Below are 23,015 nucleotides of genomic sequence, written 5' to 3' on the forward strand. Positions count from 1 at the left end.
CGCAGCGTAGTTGTTTTCTGGATTCTAGACTCCCTGCTTGAATCGCCATCGACAGGTGCTTATGGCATTCACTGCACAAACTCCCAGTAAAGCAGTCATTGTCCTCAATGAGCTCCAAATGGCTTGTGTGCCTGTGTGTGTGTGTGTGCCTGTGTGTGAGCAGGATTGCAGGCATTATGCGACTTGGTTGTCCTTTTCGGTTTTTGTGGCTTTCGTTTTTCATTTGACAAACTTTTGCATAGATAGACCGAGTCGAGTTTACCAATTATCAAAAATAGAATTTTAATTATACATTCTGAGTTTGTATGGCTCCATGAAAATTGGAAAGTTTCTCGCTTAAAGCCCCCGAGACGATTTCCCTTGAAAAAACGTTAACTTTCACAGACTAAATCGTTGCAAATTTTGTTTGTTTGTTTGCGTAGCTCGGATTGGAGCTTGTGATTCCATTGGTTTGTCGACTTTGTAGTACTTAAATGCTTATAGAAGACTTACGTAAAGCAATTGAGATTGCGGCATTGATACAGAGTAACTTATACAATTACCAAATGGCTGTAAAGTGTTACATGTAATACCTATCAATGCTTATTAAATATTTAAATTCATCTGAAAACACTTCACACCTGCATTAAGCAAATAATTTCAAATCAACACATTTGTACGAAATATAATGAATAAATCAAAATAATAGCGGGAAAAGGTAAATTGTGCATGTAAATGTAATTGTCATTAAATAATACGAAATTAATAAACATTATTCCACAAATATTTGTGTAAATTAGGAGGACAGTCTATATATCAGGTTTGCAAATTATCATTTGCATGGAAAACGAACTAATTGAACTTAATATTTGCTTAGGATGATATGTACATAATTTATTTCAAATATCCCGATGCCATAAATATCCAAAAGTTTGGAGTGTGCAAGTCTAGGGGTTTCCCCAAATAAACAAACATCTAGGTGCAAATATTAAACCGAAGGACATAGAGATTGACCCTCTCGATTCCCATCATAAATACGGTTTTGGAATCTGGCAAACAGACTGAAGAGATTCAGAATCAGAAGCACACAATTACATCCTGGACAAATACACTTGGATGATGTCTTTCAATTGAGATTGCATAACTTTGTCCGAGGCCCGTTGATTATGTAATTAAGGCATTTGCCGCCAGTGTCCTTAGATCCTTGGAGACGACTGCTGATTAATAATTGCACTGGTCGATTGACACTTAATAGCGTTGATTGCGAATAAATTTGTGGTCCAGACCGGGAAACTTTCCCTTCATTCATTTCTTTTGGGGCCCGCTCGTCCTTTGGGTCCTGGCGCATATCCTTGTTATTACGGTTATGACTCGAACATTGCTGCTAATCACCCTCGGAGGCATTACACACACTGGAAACGAATGGCAAATAATAACGCACAAGAGACGTCGGGTGGCAAAATGGGCGGCGGCGGGGGCGGCAAATCCTTGGCCAAATTATTCCTTTTTGGAGGCAACAGGCAGCAGCTGCCTGGATTGATTTTACTCTTGTTATTGTTGTTGTTATTGTTGTTGTTGTTATTGTAGTTGCTGTTCGTTATGGTGTTGTTTTTGTCTCTGGTGTTGCTGTGGGTGATTTTCTTGTTCGCCTCCTCGCATCTTTGTAACTCTGGCAACCTTTGACCGCCTTTCGCCGGCATCGTCGCATTTGTAGTTGTAGTTGTTGCTGCTCTTGCTTCAGCTGCTTTTGCTGTAGTTGTTGTTGCTTCTGCTGCTTCTGCTGTAGTTGTTGCTGCTGCCCTGTGGCCTGTGGAAGCGGCAAAATAGTAAAATAGAACAGAACATTTGAAGCAAAGGAACGAACGTCTCGACCCGTTTCCCCTTGGAGAACGGCGAATGGAGAACGGATCCTGTGGCCTCGCACAATGCGGCTTTGGGTCTCAGTTGTCCTAGGTCCTAGGTCCTGATGCGAAAAAGCAGCCATGCTGCTGCTTTTTGTCCCCGTGTCTCGCCGCCACTACTTTTTTGTTACCCAGCCGACAGACCCGAAAGGAATACTCTTTGGACAAGGTTAATTGGATATAAGTGTGAAAGGGTCGTCGTTTTCGATGACATAGAACTGCATGGATTGCAACATTTACTCAAAGTTCACATACGGCTTTTTTGCAAAACATTCGAAAATATTTTACATAAAATAAATAAAAATTAAATATAATTAAATGTAAATATAATTAGAAATAAGTAATTATTGATAATTTAATCAGATCAAAATGTTGTACAGTTTATTTTGATGTGTTGCTTTTATAAATTTTGAAATAATGATTTTCTCTCGAATTTATAGCCTACCTGTTTGGGCCAACATGGCGTATACTTATTGTATAATGCAAGGAATACTTGTATGTATTTTCTGACCTTAAGAATGCAATAGTTTTGTCTGTATTTGATTTTTATTATTAAAGACATATTTTTTTTTAAATTTATAATTAAATGCAACTATTTACTTAAAATTTGAAATATTTACGATTTCGAAGATTGCATTGTCAAAGATTTTTAGGTTTCCCTTAAAATATGGTAGATAATTTAAGTTCACTATTTTTAAGCTTACATGAGAGAATTAAGTTGTCTGCGTCAATCTAACGTAAGTTAATGTAACTCTAGTTATTAGAAAAAAATCGAATAGAATACTTAGGGGACCGCAAAAGTTGTTAATTTGTACAAATTTTGAAGACTTTTTGTAGAGATGTAAGTAAGCGAGTCTCAAAAGAAACATCAAATCGCTCGGGGCATAAGGAAAACCACATTCTCAACATTTTTAAAAACAGTTCCCACAGTCTGTGATCCAAGAATGTCGTTTGACATTTCACCGAAAAGAAGAAGCTGAGCAAATAAAATAAAATATTATGCGAAGAAAAGCCGAACAAAAAATGAAGACAGACTTTGTTGTCCTTGTCAGCGTGGCTACAACTTCCTTGGCCCAGGACAACGTCGGAAGTGCCAGCGGAAATGAGTAAAAAAACCTACAACTCACTCAAAGTTCACGCTCTTTTCGCCTCTTCCACTCGAATTAAGGGAAATTTCATTTCGAGTGAAAATCAGGCCATCCACGAACCCCCTTCGGCTGCGATCGGCTCGCACTTCGTGCTTTCACTCACTCGCCGCTGAGCGATTCTGGAGCATCGCCAGAGATGCCCACTTTTGCGGGATAAAGCTAAAAAAATTAAGGGAGAGTTAGTTTTATTTTAATAAGGAAGCTGAAAAAACAGGAAAAGGACAAGAGAGGTAATCGAAATGCTTTGTTGGATAATTTGTTGTCATTTTTTTTTTTGTATGCTAGTTTTATAGCAAGGGAACTAACACAGTTTTCTATTAAATAAAATAAGCTATTAGGGAAATTCACTTTTAAAAAAACTGCGTGTGTCATCTTTCTTTTTCCATTTGTATACAAATAAATTCAATTATCATTAAAAATTTTAAGTTCTTGTATTTCAGTCAAAAGAGCAATAAATTGTTTTTTTTTTAAGTGAAAGCAATTTAATGCACCTTATTATAGTCAAAAAGCCGGACAATCTTATCCAAGTGTCTAGTTTTTAGTTAATAAATTGTACAATTTTTGAACCGTTGAGCCAGCTTTAATATATCTTGTCTAACGATATTCAGTTTTGAGATAATGAAAGTGTATACATATGTGTGTTTCAAAGCCCAAAAAAAAAAAACCTTAGTTAAATAAAATGTGTTTTTTAATACGAACTATGAAAAAACTCACAATTGTGAGTAAATTGTAATTCTAATTGTAAAATTAATCAATTTCAATTATATAAGTGAAAAAAAAAATAGTTCCTTTAATGTTATATAGTACCCACAAACCCAAAAAACAATAATTAAAATACAATCACATTATTAATAATTTTAAAAATATACATCAACATAAATCCTTTTATATTATTTATTTATTTTACACTGTAAACCTATGTTAAAACTTAGGCTACAGGGAAGGGGAAACAGCCATAGCTGCTGGGGCTTTCGGCTGAAATCCTTTTATAAGTTTCCTTAAGTGTTATAAATTTTAATATAAAAAATAGATTTTTAAAATGTAATTAAATAATTAAAAAAATATTATAGAAATTCGACTAAAAAATCGGAACAAGATTTGATTTGCTGATTTGCTTGTTGCCTATTCCACGATGGTTTCATCACAAACACAAGCACATTAAAGCAAATTATTTAAATAGGTGTTTATGAATACTCAAATACTGTCTCTAAGAAAAAGCCAGATTTGGCGGGAAAACCAGCTGACTGGTCAGCGCTGGCGAGGCGAAAGCAGCAGTGGCAGCATCCGCCAAGGCAGCGGCAACAGTCGAGCGGCAGACTCGATGCAGCAGAGCCAGAGATTCCGGCATTACGTATACGCCCAGTCTACGTCGAGTTGGCCACGTGTACGGACACGCGGCGCGGTTCGCTTCCTCCGGTGGCAGCACTTTCGTTACCAACATTTCACTACCAACAACTTCGCGATTCGGTCCTGAAGACAAACACAAGAATCAATTTTTATACGTTTCAAATTTGTTTTTAAAATATGTTCAAAAATCCTTTTTTTTGGTTGATTTTTTGTGTGCAAGTGCAAGTGTGAGTGAGTGATTTAAAAGTGTGCCGGCTTGAAAAAATGCGCGCCAAAAATTGAGAAATTTTCGCAGAGCGCAGCGGCAACAAAAACAAACAAAAACAACATTTTGTAAAACATCGACCGAAGGAGACAAACATAAATAGTAATATATATACATATATATTCTTAACATGAGCACGTACAAATATTTAGGTTGCAGCTTTACAATGTAAACAAATCGTTCTTTCTTGTTTTCCTTGAAACAACAAATGCATTTACTAACATTGACCAATTAATTTGTGCGTTAGTGACAAAATCTATAGGCAAAGGATAACAAAATAAAGAAAATTACACAATAAAACAAATATGTAATCTTTAGCCAATCGAGCTAATGCTTTTGTCAGCTAAAATAAATTTACATAAATTGGGCTTTAATGAGCCAAAGGCAAGATTAAATTCAGTTTTAATCTGTTGGTGCAAAAAGTTTTTCTGTTCAGCAGAAAGTCGAAAAGGGAGGCGATAGGCAAAGACAAAAACATTATTATTATTATGACTTACGGAAGTTACCCTTTGTGTGGTTCAATAGTTTGATAATATATATCAAAATGGTTTTTGAAATTGAAAATTGTATTGATTGCAATGAACTCTGTACTTTATGTTGATTTATTTCCTTGAGAATAAAACAAGTATTTAAGTTGTATTTTTGTTTGCTTTTTCTTTGTTATGAACGTGTATTAAAACACTTTTAAATTAATTTGTTGCCGCTTGTTCCTTTCTTATGAAAATTTATTGAACATCAGTAAGTAAATATTTATAGCTAATTTGTTTCACATTCAATATCTTATGTCATAATGTTTAAACGCATTTTTAAGCACTGTTGTATTTTATTTTTGGATTATTTATTGGTCACATGGACAAAGCTTGTTGGTGTATTTGCAATAAATGTTTAATTTAAAGTTTTCTATCCAATTCGTTTGGAAATTTAACCAGATTTTCTGTGTATCCCGTATAGATAAGTTTGGGGCCACTTAGCGAATTGGTGGACATATTTTTAGACGTAGCCCAAATAGTAAAAAACAAGAGCAAAACGAAAAAAGAGGGAAAAGCGTATAAAAATGGACGACACGAACGCAGAAGCTATAGAGAATTGAGAAAAAATGAGAGAAATTCATTAATAAAAGAAAGCAACAAAAACAAAAGCAAAAATTAAACGGCTGCCATCAAGTTGTCCCCTTCTCTTACCCATTTCCCTTCCGTTTTCCCCCGATTTTCCTTGTCCGGCACAGCTGTGATCTCAAGAAAAGAGGAGGAAAAAAATTCGGAAAAATGAAAATGAAAATTATTACATATGCGTAATGGGCATTTTGTTGTTGTTGCCACTGTTATTGAAAAAGATTTTCCGAGCTACAACTACAACAGCTTTTATAGCGGCAACTTTGACGAAGGTTTTCTTTCGGTCTCTCTTTAAACACCCTGGCCACGCATTTCGTGGGTTGGGGAATGATGAACTTAGGCTTTCCACTTCTTTATGGGGCGGTATTTATCAATGTTTTATATCGGAAATGTTTAAGATGTGAGACCGCATCGTTTTTTAAATATAGGTTAGACTTGGAAAGAAAAAAGCCGCTTAAATTTCTATTTATTTTACAAGCTTTTCATTTTGGTATACATTTAATATTTGCTTGATATTTCAAAATTTCTTATCTGTACTTCATTTTATTATTATATTTATTTTTATTATTCTTTTTAAAAATCAGTTTTCCGTACATACTTAGGTAAACTTTTCTTCACAATTAAAATAACCTTACTAATAATTACAATTAAAATAACCTTATTAACCTTACTTAGTAATAGTATATCCTCACATTTTAAATTTTAAACTAATTTATTATGTATTGATCTACACAAATTTAATGGGTATCTTTCTAGGTACAATTGTCACTTTTTTGATTTCCCAGCGATTTTTCTTATGTTGTCGCTGTCTCAATGAATTCACTGAGTCCCAATGGCTCTATCTCTTTCGAACGCCGCGCATCCGTCTCTTTCTATTAGTGGCTGGCAAAGTTTTGCATTATGTTCATCTCGTCTGGCGTTCTCTATATCCCATTCCCACATATGTGGCTCAAGGCTATTGCAATACACGCACTTTCAGCGCCCTCGTCGATTTGGTAGTTTTATTTATCTTTTTCCATATATTTTGGCTGCTCTCGTTTTTGTTTTTAATTTTTTAGGCATGTTGCCCTCACAAATTTGGGCGAGACAAACACAATGTTTGTGGTTATTTTGTTGTTTGGGTATAAAAAGTCTAAAAGGTGCTGGTAGTCAATATAATATCGAAATATGCCACTGATGAATGGAGTAAAAGCTTAACTTTTATTTAAAGTGCTTAGATAAAATATAAAAAATAAATTGAACTTATTACATGAACTAGTTACTATATTTCAGTGAAGTTATACAACTAACATTTTATATTTAAATTAAAGAATAGCAATACTTTATTAAATATTTTTTGGTGTTTAACTCGGCAATTTACTTAAGTAAATCTCTTTACTTTCTTAGCCGCGATTTAATTTCCTTTCCATTATTCTGCCCTTTCATTGTGCCATTTAGTTTTATCTCTCTCCGGATTTGCTGAGATTAAATTTTTTTCAATTTTTGGTTCCATTTATTTCAATAAAATTAAGCCACAAGTTTTTGTTGTTAAACCCAAACTTCCTTTTACGATTTTCCTGCTTTCGGTTAGCTTAACTGCCTTCCGCCTCCATTGACCAACCATTTCTTTTGTGTCCAGAGCAACAGGTCCTCTCATTTGCTGGGATTTCTTCTTATTTATTTGTCTTTTTCTGTATTATATTCATTTTTTTTCCTATTATTTTTGGTCAAATAAAAGTGGTGCGAAAGCTTCTTTGCATTGTGCTGAATTTTCCTGGCGATTTCCCGTGGAATGTGAAACTAATTGCTGTTGGATTTTGGTGGGTGGAAAACGCAATGGCATACAACTAATCAGAACGGAAAAAGAGCAGAAAATTCGGGAATGGAATGGGAATGGAAATGGGTCTTTCGGGCTGAGGAAAAGCCAAAAGAAAAACGATTTCAATAAATGTCATAAATTTTGCCCGGCAACTTTACAAACGGTTGTGGGGAAGTGGAAAAGCAAAGGAAATGGCTTTTCCCCAGCCTTCTCGCCCACTGATTATCGTCTGCTTTGCTGTCGGCTTGTAATCGCTTTCATTACAGTAGAGGAGAAAAAAAATAGGGAAAACTGACCAAAAATAATAAAATAAAAAGCAAAGCGGGAAAGGAGCAAAATGCAAAACGCCATGAAAATGGAAAACCAACATGGCCATTCCAGAAAAACGAGAGAGAAGGCCAGATAAAGTACTGCTTTTACTTGGCTTCTCCTTGTTGGCAGTAATTTATTTGATCATATTTTTATTTTTACTTATAATGATGAATTTAAACTGCTGTCCTGTAAAGAATAGATCTTTTATAAATATCTTAACCACTTTACTGCGGTTTCGGTTGGATTTTTCTTATCTTTTGTGTTGTTCCTTTTTTATTTTATTTATTTAATTTTTTTTATGCGGCCAGTGCAGAAAATTTGGGCCACAACAAAGCCAGCGATGTAAAGTGAAAAATCTCATTTATATATATAGGTATGCCGTGTGTATCTGCACATTGTCATGGGAGCTGTCGGCTATATGACCTGATTGCGGTTATGCGAGGCAGTCTTGAGTGAATGTTACAGGAAATGAAAAACAATGGTTTGCAACGGAGATGGCAATTAGCACAAAATTATTCTCAAAGTTGGTTTGCAGTAATTATCCTGAAGCAGGCAAAGGATTTAAAGTTCAAAATGCCGAGGAAGGCAAAGCATTCAAACTGTAAATGTTTTGAGTAATAAACTGGATTTCTTTTTGGCTCACTTATTCAATTCTGTCGATATGAATATTAAGATCCTAAGCATTTTATCGATATTTGTATAATCTATGTAAACATAAACACAGGTTACAAAAATTCAGAGAGCAAATGTTCATAACAAACGAATGTTGTTTTAATTGCGAATATTTTTGATAGTCTGGCGAGGCAATCGTTATTTTAGCAGCGAGTTCCCCAAGGTAAATGCTTGCTAAAATGCGACATTTGTCCCGCTGGGCATATTGCTCGCAAATTGCTAAATATTTGCGCTCCATGATTTCATATCATGGCTGGCATAAAAATGCGCTTGTTTTTCACTATGAAAAGTGTCAATTATTTGCCAGCTTTGTTTGCCCAAAAATTAGACTGTGAATTCGCCAGACTGCACTGCACTGTGTGCGAAAAATAGTTGAAATTGTGCCTAATCTTTTGTGTTTTATTTTTGCTATCAGTTGTATTCTCCTATGTTTCCTATGGGTTAAATTAGCTGAACAACAAAAGCAGACGGCAATCGATGTCGAACAAAATCCATTACTAAAGGTGGACTGCGCTGTCGCAGCGCTGTCGACGTTGACGTCTACGTTGACGTTGACGTCAACCTTCGCAGCAAACTAAAAGAATTTGGTTCAAGTGCCAAATAAAATATTGACTAGGCAACGAGGAGACTGCGGCGATGAGACTCTGAGTCTCAGAGGCCCCACGCAGAAGAATCTGGGCATCTAGTGGCGCGTGTGTGACAAGCTCTTCCCATTCCACCAATCGCCAAGTCCACCAATTCACCAGCTCACCAGCTCACCAGTCCACCAGTCAACCCAATCGCCGACGCACATCGCGTTGTTGCTCTTAAATAATAATCAGCATGGCAAATATTTACTCCTTATAGACTGCGCGGTAGCAGGCAATGTTCTTGTTTTGCCTTTAATTGCAACATAAAGATAATTAAGGTGTCTGGTGCGCAGATGTTGGCTTCTTGGCTGGTACATTTAAATTTTGTTGATAATAATGAGGGCATTAATTATGATCGTTCTATTGCTTGTTTTTTGATTAGAAATTATTCAAATTTAAAAAGCTATATTTACAACACAAAGTTATTGTAATAGTAAAACTTTTAGTGATCACTGCTCTATTCGTTTTTTATAAAAATATTACAAATTTAAAATTGAAATCTCTATATTGAAAACATAAAGTCGCTAAAAGATTTTAAATAATCTGGCTTTAGAAATATACAATAAAAACAAGTGAATTGAATAAAATGTAGCTTATTGTATTATTTACTTTAGACTTTATTTTTTTTTGTGTGCAACTTTTTCTCATTTGAGTTGTTATTTCAAGAGGTATGAAAGCAGTCGATTCTCTAGATTCGCCAAGTTCAACGCGTGTTTAGCCTGCGAGAGCAACGAGATGTTGCTGGTAGATTGTTGCTGCTGTTGTCGTTGCTGCTGCTCCTGAAAATTGCTGGTGTACGGGTGTTGCTGTTGCTGTTGCTGTTGGCGCTGTAGTTGCGACAACTACATAAACAGCTGTCAGGGCCCTGCGACCGCTGCAGTCGCGTTTTTTCGTTTCTTCTCAGCGTTTCCCTGTCTCTTTCTGGGCGACGGCTCTGGCCTCTCTTTCTCTCGGCCTCGTGGCGTCTGCTTCTTTCTAATAATAAATTGCCAAAGAATTTGTGTTTGCCTGCAGCGGCAAACATGTCTGCTTTTTATTTTATTTTCCCTGCCTTGTCTGCCGAGTGTATTAAAGGTGCAATATCCAAGTCATTTTTCACTTTCACTTTTTAGCCGTACGTAATATTCCCGGCCTTTGTTTTTGTTGCCAGCGATAATCAGCTTTAACATAATGTGAATTTTCTGAGCACTTGGGGAATTACAGTTGGCTATAAACACTGGCATAGTTCGTAAGAGACGTCAAGGTTGAGCACAGTGCCTGTCAGTTTGTGAGCTTTAAGTTCTTAAACACTAAAAGTTGAAATTGAATGCTAGGAAATATGTTTTACGGAAGCAGAAATTTCATATTAAATCTGAAGCACAAAGAACGTGCTTTTATTATCACTTCACAGTCTTTTTTATATTTACTCCTTTGAGTGTAATATTATTCATGCTTTCTTTTGTAAATGCTTTCATTGAATTCCCTTTAGCAAAATGTTAGGCTTTTTGAATAATTTACTTTATTCATTTATTATCATGCTTGTGAGTTTTGATTTCAGGCAACACCTTTGCCAGTTTTACAAAGTGCTTTGGAATTTGTATGTAATAAAGTGCTTTGAATTAAGCCTTTTGTATTTTAAATATCTGAATATTATCGAAAACAAATAGTACATAAATATTTTTATTGCCCAATGAAAGCAATACGATTTGCAAATCAACATTATATTTATAAACATTTTTAAGGTTTAAAATAATATTTACTGTTTTGGTTTTGCATTTAACAATTGTTAAGTTACTATTTCTACAACGACTGCTTGAAGTGATACATTTTTAACAAACAAAAGTATGCCAACATATGATTTTTTAATTCTTTTTTTGTAAAGTGAATAATTTTTAACCACCCAATTTGATTTCCGCTAATGTACTTTTTAGGCTGACTGTTGAATTTCTTGGAAACTTGTGTCGCCAAAAGTTTTCGTCATCCTCTTGATCGCAAATGTTCTTAATTGAATTCGTTTGCCTGCACAGAGAAATATGTGGGGAAAATAAAATAAAATAATATTTGAAATTCCCATTCGAAAATTGTGCAAGTTGTACGTGTTTGTTGCTCTATTTGCCCTAATTTTTGTTGTTATTGCCGCAGAGGACAACAGTGGGAAAGTGGGAAAAATGAACTGAGCTGCAGAAAGTTTTTCCTTTCCGTTGAGCGTTTTTCAATTGCTCCGAAAACTATTTTACTTACGTTCAACTTTCACTTACCAATGGTGGCAAACTTTCCACGGTAACTGTATGCCAGCAGTAGCGATTCGAGGAGAAGGGCAAGATGTATGGTATATATTGTTGTGCTCCGAATAATAGAACCAAGATTAACATTCAAAAGCCAAAAATTATTGATTTTATATTATATTCAGAACAATTTTCGTGCCTTTGTTAAAATTACTAAAGTTTTCATTAAGGTATTTAAAGATGACTTTTATATACTTTTATAATGATAAATCTAATGCGGAAGACTTGAAAAAAGTTTAGTTTTAAAGAGTGTTATTTTCTTGAAAAAATTTAACTTTTGTCAAATAAATATATTGCTGGTTTTTTATTATATTCAATTTAAATTAAAAATATCAATATCTAAAAAGACACTTTCATTTTCAATATATAATTTATAAACTTTTTATTGAAGCTTAACATGGTTTTTTGCATATTTCGACCCATTATTTTGACCACAGCTGTCTCCACTATATGTGTCTGCTTGTCTGCGCAGCTTTCCACTGCGAGATATTAATTAATAATTGAAATAACTGAGCTCGTTATAAAGTGAGGCACTTTTGGGCCAAAATACCCAGGCACAAAAAACACCCCGTACCTCTTGCCCCATGCCCCTTGCCCCTTGCCACATAAGCAACCCCCGGGGCACCCGTATGTGCACCAGTGTGTGTGCAGTTTCAAGTTTAATTTAAAGTTTAGTTGTAATTTTGAACATTTTTCGTTGCGAGGGCAATTAAAAATTCAACGCGCAATCTACAAAATAACCCCCCAAACGAGCCGTAAGCAAAAAGCGGCGGCGGAAAAAATGTGAAAATTTTTTTCCAGCCTAGAGGAGTCATTTGGCAGCTTTCCACGACTCTCTATTTATTTATTTATATGATCTGCCTTAATTCTCGCCGCACAAATAAATGATGAACATTTTCCGCTTAATCTTTTGCAGAATATACTCGTAATCTGAAGTGCATAGTCGGAACTCAACGATATTAATGTGGAAATTTAGGTACTCGCTAAGTAAAAAATAAATGGCGCATGTTTAACAAACGCTCTGCTGATCGTCGGGATTTTAGCGGTAAGTGTTGAATATGCTTATTAATTAATACCGCAAAACATCCGCAAATATTTAAATAATTAATTCACAATTACTTAAATTGAGGGGATGTTTAATTTTAGCTTGTAAACCATAAATAAAGCGACCACAAACAATTGCCCTTGTTAGCTTAATCAGCGTAAAAAACAAGTTTTTGTTGGAGGTCAGTAATAAAATAAACTCTAGAAAAAATGCAATTATCAAGAAAAAAAGAAAATTGTTCTAAAAGCTACGACCTTAATCGTTTTAAAATAAAAATAAAAATAGAACAAAAATAAGTTTTACTTTTGTTGGGCATAAAACGCTTGTTTTGTTTACAAATGAAAACTTTTCAATGGTTTTGTATGTATTTACATTATTCTCTTCCTAATTCACAATTTTCACAAATTATATTTATTTACAACCACACTTTATTGTGTGCATAGTAATCGTTATTATTTAATTTGGTAAAATCGTCTTCAGGGGATACGGAATTTTTTTGTCCTTTGTAATATTAAATAATTTCTTATTGACTGACAGATTAATGCAACTGATTTTGACAGATTTCTATTTTGTTTTTCATTTAATTAAATTTTCCCAATTTATTTCTCACTTTAAGCATGTCTATACCGTGCAATGTAAATAATGCCTAAGGCGATCGATATTCTTTTTTCACATAAAATAAATAAATTCCTCCACTTATTCTGGACAATTCGATTGATTTAAACGTACATTTAAGCTTTATTTGATTGCTATTATTTTATTACTCACGTGAAAATTGGATTTTAGCAGCGCTTATGGATTAAAATATGTATTTCTTTTTAAAGATAGGAGATCTGATATTTCTGTATATACTTTTAGAAAATTTCACATATATGTGATATTTTACAGTTCTTAAGCTTTAAACCCATCACAGATTAAGTTTGAATAGTAAAATTGTGAGGTTTGATTTCATATTCCCGTTTTGCTAATGATTTGAATCAGTGGAATATTGGTTTCATAAAGTGAATTTTGCCATGCATTCGACTGTTGTTATTTGCATCCTAATTCAGGCATAGCCGTGCTGTTGTTTGTTCTAAACTTTTTTATCCTAAGTATTTTTTTACAAAGCTTGGCTTTAATATCAGCTTACACCTTTTGGCAGTTGACGTTTTGCAAACCTGAATGGGTGACAAAATTCGCTGGTTTTTCCTTCGCCAGGATGCCAATACGGATGTGAGAAGTCGGCCCAAGTGGGCGGTATCTGTGTCTATGTGTTTGTGTGTGTGTGTGTGTGTGGGCACACGGAGAGTTTTGTTTGTCCTACTGGGCGTATGCGCGTTTTGTCCTTTGTTTGTGGGACGGCGTGCGTGTGAATGCGAATGCGTTATATTCGCCCAACTGTGCAAAAACAATTCACGCGCCACTTTGCGCCGTAAAAAAAGCGGAGATATTTAATACATATATGTATGTATACATGTACGTGTATACATGTGTGTGTGTAAATGAATACACACAGCACCATAGATGTATGCATGTAGACGGCGAAAGCTGAACGGAGCGCAACCAAAAACCCATTTTTGCATTTAAAGTTTTGGGCATTTTATTGCTCCGGCCCGTTTTGCGGGTAATGGCAAAAAGTATCCTTAGCCGAGGTCCTTGCATGTTGTTTCAATTTCGCCTCCCCAATTTTTTTGCCTGTCCGCTATTTTTCGGGCTTTATTTTTTGGCGGTCGTCGAATGCCCCAGTGAAATATGATAAAAGTCAGACGCGCCGCAACGCGGCCCTCCGCTGCGGCGCTTTGCGTTTTGATTTGTGTAGCTGACCCAAAAAAAAAATAAGGGGACCAAAAAAAAAATACGCCTAAAAAACAAAAACAAAAAAATCGTACAAAAAATGAGTCCCAAGATATTGAACCTTCAACATGTTTTTTTGCATCAACATTAATTTGTACAAATAATATCAGAAAACAACCCATGTTTCTTTGACAAAAGCGTCCCGAAGAGTTTGTGTTTACTTCTGAAAGAAGGAGAAATATTATTAAATTACTTACTTTTAAACTTTGACTTAAGTATAATTTATTTTCCTTTTTTATTCGGGTTTTGAAAGTTGAGGTTTTTGGTCAAATAGGAAAGCTTGGATTCATATATTTTTGCTGTTTTAGAGGATTAGGTTTTCAATTTTTTTTAGGATTTTGAACCTTTCTTCAAATTTTTTCACGGTGCAAAAACTCTATAAATACTTGCCAAGTAACAGAAAGTTTAGAGAAAGTGCAGCAATATATTAGGCAGAAATCAGTTGGAAATATTAAAGAGTGAAAACAGTTCTTAAACTATTAAAATATAAAAAAATTCCACTTTGATGAATCATTAAAATTTAATAAACACATGATAAACGCTTCGCTCGTAGCTGAGATAAAATCCTATACACTTTCCGCTCAGCTTGATGTTTTTTGTTGTGAGCCCACTTTTTATTTAGACATTCACGCATTTCGAATACACGGAAATGCGAAACACACATCAACGTATATCAATCTGAAGTAGAAGCTATAACAAGCCATGAATAACCATCAAGGACTATTTTTGCCATTCTGATTTAGAGACTTGGGGAGATTTCCGCGAGATTTTCCGGTACCACTTGGGAGCGGCAGCGGCAGTGGCAGCGGCAACGAAATATCAAGGATGCTTATCGACAAATAAATTCTTAGCCCTGTCAAATGCCCTGCAGCCGCCCAAGTGGGTGGCCCAGCGGTGGTATGTGTCGGGATATAATAAATAGCCTGACATAGTAATGCCACAGACACTAACTCACAACTGTCGCACTGTTGTTGGTTCCCTCCGATTCCTCGACCGAAAAGTTGACGCCTATAAAACGGATATGGATGTGCACCAAACTGTGGCATACTTTTCAGCCTCCCCCTGCCACTTCGGTGGCAGCACAACCCACCCACCCACTCGACGCCTCTCCAAAAGTGTTGACAAATTTATGAGCTTGTTTTGCTTTTCGCAATTTTTGTTCGGCTGATTGAAAGTTTTCTTTATTTGGCCGCCGGGCAAATTGATGACAATTCAAAGGGAGAGTGGGCCAGACAGCTTAATCGTTCGTCTTCTATATTTAGATATATATTAATAACGGCTTTGATTGATTGGTAGAATAAATTGAACAGCAGCTAGCTAGCTTATATTTAGCTTTTTATTATAAACATGCAGCCAAACATGGAATCATGGAAAAAATGCAAGCTTGGTCACACTAATCGTTTTTTTCTTGTATCATTTATTTATTGCATTGAAAAGGTTAGAATTATATTGCTCTTGTGTTGACATGTTCTTTAAAAAATTAATTCATAAAACCTGAAAAATAAATAGAGTATAGTCAATAAGTTTACTTTTACTTTAGTTGCGCCTGGTTCATGGCAACATAAAGTTGGTAGTAGTTTTCTTGCATAATCAGTAAAACATTTATTTATTGCCTTGGAATCACTTTCGCTTGACATATTCTTCAAACAACTAATTTAATTTTGCTTTTAAATAACTTTGGAAAAGTGAGAAACCAATTCTGCAAACCAATTAGATTAATAAACTTTAGTTGTGTTGGTTATGAGAGATATAATGTTTGGTCACACTAGTCGGATTTTCTTGTATAATCAGTGAAACATTTATTTATTGCCTTGGAATGGTAACAATTAATTCACACTTGCCTTCTTGACATATTCTTTGAAAAAGTGGGAAAAAAAATTCTGTAAGACCAATTAGCGTTGCATGGGCACACTGGCCGCCTTAGTTGCGCCTGGCGTCACAATTGTCGACGAGGCTGGCCAGTCGGCAGGCCTTCGCCTCGCGATCGAACCAGAAGCCGCTGGGGCAGCTCTGGCGCCTGGATCGCTGCCGGCTGCACACGTAGTAGCGGCGACAGTGGCGCACGTCGGCAAAGAAGGTTCCGTCCTCCTGGCCACGGCAGTCGTGGCGCGAGATCAGCGTCTCGGCGATCTTGTTGATGGCCACAATTCCGTCATCCAAGTCGGGAATAATTGGATCATCGGGGTTCACGACATTAGCTGATGCAGTGGTGCAGGGTGGGGTGCAGGTGGTGGTGCAGGGGGGGTGCAGGGTGGGGTACAGGGAGGGGTGCAGGTGGTGGTGCAGGGTGGGGTGCAAGGTGGGGTGCAAGGTGGTGTCCTGGTGCACGGAGGAGGAGTCCTGGTGCACGGTGGTGGAGTCCTGGTGCACGGTGGTGGAGTCCTGGTGCACGGTGGTGGAGTCCTAGTGCACGGTGGTGGAGTCCTGGTGCACGGTGGGGGTGTCCTGGTGCACGGCGGTGGAGTCCTAGTGCACGGTGGTGGTGTGCACGGTGGTGGTGTGCACGGAGGCGGAGGAGGAGCACAAGTGGTGGTAGTGCACGGAGGCGGAGGAGGAGCACAAGTGGTGGTGGTGCAAGGCGGCGGTGGAGGCGGGGCACAAGTGGTGGTGGTGCAAGGCGGCGGTGGAGGAGGGGCACAAGTGGTGGTGGTGCAAGGAGTCGGAGTGCAAGTGGTGGTGGTGCAAGTGGTGGTGGTGCAGGTGGTGGTAGTGCACGTGGTGGTGGTGCAAGTAGTAACCTCCTGCCTGGGATGGGCCAAAGCACCTCGACCGCCGGCGATCACCGCCAACACGAATCCAATAAGCAGCAAGTGGTCTACAAAACGAAATCAACAACAACAAAAAAAAGGAAGACACAGAAAAAAAAACACTCCTTTAGTTTCACGATCGAAGGATTTGGCGCGGAGCTACCCACAAACTCTCATGATGCGTTTGCTTCGATTTTGCTTCGGCTACTGCAGTTTCAACTTCTCTGCTGGATAACGAATGTTCTCAGCTCCGATCGGGGCTCTTTTTATATCGCTCCCCAGTACCAACTTTATCTTCGTTGGGAACAAGGCAACCACTCGAGATCGCTCGAGTGCTACACGGCCCATGATCCCCGAGGAACGCGGCACTCCGCTAATTGCCCGATATAACTATCGTGTGGGTTAAGGGTTCCGCGTTCTGGCCATGTAAACAACCTGTTTTCCACCTCTCGAGTGCCATGTGTTCTCCACCAAATTGCATTTGTTTTGCATTCTTGCTGCTGCTGCTTTTGTAATGGGGTAAAAAGCAATTTAACAAGTTCTTTTTCATGAACTCTATAGAAAATAGATTAATACAATGTTTTGTTCTTTATTTCCTTTAAAGCTCTTTGATTTAGATTCTAAAATATTTATATATTTTAAAGTGGTTCATAATCTTCAGTATTAATACTCTTTTCTAAGAAGAGGGGTACTTCAGTTGATATTGTTGGTTAAGTCAGTAAGAACCAAGCTAAATTATGGTACTTATGTTGAGCAATCTCAAAAATGCAAATTAATAGTTCAATAATTACAAGTTAATAACTTAATAAACCTCCAAATAAGAAGTACCTCACCAGATCAATAATACTTTTTTGAATAAGAACAAAAAACTATTGAGCTGACGGGCGGCAAAAATCTTGATTGCCAAAGGTGTTTTCCCCAGTGAACTCCATTCGAACGCACACACTGATGGTATTGACATTTGGCCCGGGTCATTTGGCCAAGCCGTACGCAGTCTGTAAAATAGTTGAAATTGCCTGTTAACTGATTTCGCCGGCCCAGCCTCCTTTTTTTGGCCATTGCGCCTTGACTCCGGGCCAGTGCAAACAAGAGATTTCGGTTTATGGCCCCGGACCGGAAGTGTTAGGCCAAGCGGCCAAGTGGCCAAGTGGCCAAGTTACCAAGTGGCCAAGAGCGGACGAGCCGACGAGCGGACAAGTGTCGGCCATTTGGCAGCCGATAAAAATGGCAAAGAGCCTGAGGCAGCGATTGTGTGTGTGTGTGTGTATGTGTGTGGGTGTGCGTAATAATTTCGCCATGAAACAATCCCTTTCCCCCATCGAAAGCGGCAACCTTTCCGGCAGCGCGGCTGTAAAAACAAAAAGGACCGCCATATCCCCCGTGAGTCCTGAATGTCCCGCATGTCCTGGACAGTTCGGAGGGCGGGCAAAAAGCGCTGGACAGTTGGCAAAAGTTTTGTAATTAAATATGGTTGTTGCAGTTAAGATTTATGAGCGATTTTAATACCAATTACCCGCTGCTGGAAGGAGTATAATAGGCACAACCGAACTTGAATCCAATGTAAACAGGGCGATAAATTAAAGTAATAAACATTTCAAGAATAAACGGGTTTCTATGTATTGATCAATCAAAATAATCACTTAATACCAATCTGTAAATTTACTAAGCAAAAAAGTTGCAGCCTTTTATTTGTAGTTAAAATAGAATGCTAAAGAGAATTTATGACTTAATACTTTATGAAAAATAAACTGTTTAAACAAATATGTAGGTAAAAATTTTTTTAAAATATATTTTGTATAATCTAAAACATATACAATATATTTCGTTTTTACGTACATTCACTTTGCATATTTAAACTTACGGTCTTAACCAATTTGAAAAATAATATTATTAAAACTTAAAGTTTACAAATAGAGTAATAATCTGGGCAGCCAGCTTACATCTTTTTATCCTTTTTACAGGGTATGTTTTATGGTGTCATATGTTCTTTAGCACACTCGTATAACGGTGCACAATGGCAAATAAAGCGACGATGACACAAATCTGGCCACATTGGCCCGCATCCGGCGACAGCCTTCAATCCCCCCACCAACTGCCGCCCTTTGACCCTTGGCTCTGCGATCGTAAATAATTATTTATTTAAAGTGTAGAATATTGCCAAACGGCATAAGCAAACAGAATCAATTGTTGTCGCATTGGAATATTTATGCCCACATTTATATTCCGACATCTGTTGGGCTTTCGGAGGTGTCTTTTTCGACTTATTTTCAGTTCGAGCTGGTCACACTGGCGGTGTTGTGAAATGATGCGAATTGAGTTTAAATTCATATTCAAAGTGTGGAGTGTTTTAAAGCTCGCCTAAGCCCGAAACTTTCATTCGTTATGGTTCAATTGGATTGAGTTTAATTCACTTTGTTTCATTCACTTAGCTCTCGTAAAGCTACACCCTCGCCAACAAACACGACTTGGCCATTTGCCGAGTAAAATTACTCATACGCAGCGTGTGATGTGAATATTAAAAAGCAGCAAAGTTTATGATAAATCCGCCTTCTTCGCCTGAGAGTGTGCAGAAGTGTTTATGTACACTTATATAGATAAACTCGTATATATATATATATATACATATATATGTGAATAGTTGGCGAAACAATCTCGGATTATGAATGAACTTTGGCCAGTCGGTTTAGATGAAGGAGATATGCACAAAATAGTTGAGTTTCTCAGAGATTATGAATGAATCACTTTGCGGCTAAAAAGTTGGCTGTGATTTAAGCGATAGCCCAGAAACTTTTGAGACGAGAATTTGAGCCTCACTTTAAAGACTTTAAAAATTGTTCTAGACCCTTTACTTTGTTTTGGATGCAAGGCTGTTTTTTTATTTAATGAATTTGTTTAGCCAATCAACTTAAGATAAACAGTTTCCACAAGCGTGTATAATCTTTGGTTCTTAAATAAACGATAGTCTAGAAAGTTTTATGAATATGCATCTATTTTATTTTTCCATTAGCCAAGTCCTTTTTTTTTTAAATTTGTGTTTTCTCAATTACTTGAACATCTTATTGAATTTTGTGGCAAATTGAATATAAAGTATATACGGACTATTTTCGAGCACTTTTCAAGGAGCTCTTGCTGGCAAAAGTGGTAGCTTCACCTTAGTCTTTTGTCAGGTTTTTCGAGAGGGAGTTTTTCACTTATCTCTGACCAGCCACAGCCATCTCAATAAATTAGTCGAGCAACATAAATTAAGCACTTAACTGTTGTAAAGTTTTTCCTTGAGCGAAGGCAGCTTCCTCCGTAAAAGATGACCTCGACCAACAAAAGACAAACAGAGACACGGCTCAATGGAAATGCCCATCGCTCTTCTCACACCCCCCAAACGAGATGAAGAATGGGAAATTAAATTAAGCACACACACTCACACACACACTTACACACATACACGGTTGTTTGTGCAGGGAAGGATTGGATTTAAGGACTGTTTGTGCAAGGACATTGTATCAACAATTTCCAGAGCTCGAGTGTGTGTGCTACGAGGCATTGTAAAACTCATTAGTGAAGTGACCGGAAATCTTATGAAATCTAAAAAAAAGGAGAAACACAGTAACAACGAAACCAAAAAGAAAGGACAAGCTAAAAGGCTTAAGCTCGGTCTGCACAAAAAACTAGTATAACTAAAAGATAACAAAATATTATTGTTGTTGTCTCATGCTAATACAACATATTTTGGGGGGCTCAAAACTGTCCAGAAAAATATCAGAAAAAAATGTTAACCTTTTTATGTAACCTATTTTTAAACCAGAAAAAAAGGGTTAATTATAAAGAAATATTAAATAAAATATATTTATAATAGAAATGAGCGAATCTTTTCAATAAAAATAATTTTTTAAATGGCTTAAAAATCAGTCCAACAAAAACTTGAAATTAGGAATCATTATATAATCTGTATATATTGTATTATGCAAACGAACGAAAACTATTTTTTAGTTTTTTGTTCAAGCTGGGACTTTCAGTTTTGAATAAAATTTGATTTACAGCAATTGTAGCTGCAGCTTTCTCTCAGTGTTAGCAAGGACTCTTCAGGACGGCAAAGTGGGTGGTGGCCTGTGACAGGTTGGAGCAGTCATGCATGTACTTCAATTTTTCAGCAGAAATGAGTGCACATTTGACAAAACACACACTCGCTCACACCTTTTGGTGAGCCCAGGAGCAAGCCGAATCCCTGCAGGACATATGTCCTGTCCCAACAGCCCCTCTAGCCACCAGATCCCCCTCCCCCCTGCCTTCCCCTTTTCCCCTTCAGCTCCCCTGTTCTCCCACCACTTTACATGCTTTTTTATCAGCTGCCGCTTCGAGCGGGCCAAACTCCAGGCACGAAAATATATGAAAACTTTGCACAAATATGTCCTGTCTGTCCCTGTGTTTGTGTGTCTGTGTGTGTGTGCGTACCGTTGCCAATGTATGGGTGTGTCTATGGTAGCCTAATTCCAGCTCATATTTTATAACAGCAGCAGAATCACTGCATCGGACTACACGGTTTTCTGCCAAGACAGCAAAATAAACCAACAGACAGCAACAAAAAAAAAAAAAGAAAGAAAACTATGAGAGCAGCAAAAAAAAAAGTCAGGGAAAACCGAAAAAAATTTGTAAACAAGACAGACCTGGACAGGGAACAAACTACAGGGGAAGTACGTGAGATTCGGGTTTTTGGTCTGAAATCACTGGGTGTGCGGGAACTACCGATTTACCAAGACAAGCTATAGTGGCTAAGGCGATCAACAAAATAAATAACTAACACGAGCAGAATCTGACACATTTTCACTCAAGTGGAAAGCTTACATGTTCCGCAAAATAAAAAAAAAAACAAACAAACACAATATCCATTTCATGCAAATATTTGTATTTAATAATCAGACTTGGATTTAATCGTACTAAAATATTTAGCGCCAAGCACTTTAACATTTCATTTATTTACTTTCATCTGTACAAATTGTTTTAAATATTTCTTGCAAGTCATAAATTTTGTATTAAGCCCTAACAATTAGTTGGCAATGCGTTGATACAAGTACACTGAAATATTGAGTGGCTATATTTTCAAAGAATGAAATACATAATCAAACGTTTTTTATGTAACGTTCAATTAAATTCCATGGTTGTAGAGCCAATAGATTTTATTTGTGCCTTCTTTTGAAAAGTTTTGGGTTACCGTTTAAAAACATTCCTTTGTTTACTTCAATTTGCTTCCATATGCAATTTTTCATTGCTATTATAATTCATGATTGGCAACAAAGAGTTCGTCTAAAGTTTCTCTTAAAATTGCTATAAAAACAAACGCAACAATAGCAATAAAAAACATAAAGAAAATATATTTTCTATATAGAGGTATGTATAATGTTTGCACATACATTTCGTGCACACTTTTGTATGGCGAAAGTTTGAAGAACTTTTCTTCCATTTGCCGCCCACCTGCAGCCGTTGCAGCCCTGCCACGCCCCCTTTTTTCCACCAGCAAGCCTTGCAAATTGTTGAATAATTGCAGTTGTTCCTTTGCTTCACTTGTTGTTGCTGTCGTGTGGCAGCTTTTCCATTTTTCCACGTCGCCATCGCGTTTTCGCATGCAAATTTTCCAGCATTTTACAAGCGTTGCCAGCGTGTCACGAAAAATCACGGGGAAAACACAGATTTTCATAGCAACAAAAAAATACATCTCCTTCCAAATTAATCTCACAGTTAAACTGTTGTTATTTCTATGAAAACGATATCGACTCGTCTTTTAGAAATTTATTTAACTTTTAGTTTTAGGTTTGACCTTGCACTGTGCGAACATCGTTAACGTTAATGAATATCGTGTCACGATAAACTTTTATCAAAACTAATGTGACCATGTTTGCAAACGAAACATGCAGTGAAAAGATAAGATATTGAAAAATTGGAATTGGCGATCACGCGTTCACCTTAACTTCAAA

General features: G+C 36.9%; 2 protein-coding genes across 4 annotated transcripts in view; one reads left to right on the plus strand and one right to left on the minus strand.

Moving 5' to 3' along the window:
* Positions 1–4,346: 4,346 nt before the first annotated feature.
* LOC108102211 (neuropilin and tolloid-like protein 1) overlaps positions 4,347–23,015 on the plus strand; it is a 92,109-nt gene continuing 73,440 nt past the window's right edge. For 2 of the 3 annotated variants that reach the window (XM_043207454.1, XM_043207456.1), the window contains exons 1-2: positions 4,347–4,742; positions 12,344–12,472. The gene's annotated coding sequence lies outside the window, so the exon portion shown is untranslated. Of the gene's footprint in view, positions 4,809–12,343; positions 12,473–23,015 lie in introns of all 3 variants that reach the window. The other variant, XM_043207455.1, reaches the window with a different exon arrangement.
* LOC108088571 (mucin-2) lies at positions 16,080–17,293 on the minus strand. Its single transcript, XM_017186417.2, has 3 exons — positions 17,220–17,293; positions 16,566–17,120; positions 16,080–16,503 (listed from the first exon to the last, which is right to left on the minus strand). The coding sequence occupies exons 1-3, from the start codon at positions 17,227–17,229 to the stop codon at positions 16,226–16,228; spliced, it is 843 nt and encodes a 280-aa protein (XP_017041906.1). The 5' UTR covers positions 17,230–17,293; the 3' UTR covers positions 16,080–16,225.

This window comes from Drosophila ficusphila, unplaced genomic scaffold (assembly GCF_018152265.1).
Source record: "Drosophila ficusphila isolate 14025-0441.05 unplaced genomic scaffold, ASM1815226v1 contig_198, whole genome shotgun sequence".
In the NCBI taxonomy this organism is placed as follows: Eukaryota; Metazoa; Arthropoda; class Insecta; order Diptera; family Drosophilidae; genus Drosophila; species Drosophila ficusphila.

Excerpts from the sequence above, each read along its gene's own strand:
- LOC108088571 (XM_017186417.2), bottom strand. Across the intron at positions 16,504-16,565 it reads CACCACCTGCACCCCTCCCT|CTAATGTCGTGAACCCCGAT; the intron begins GTACCCCACCCT and ends CCACTGCATCAG.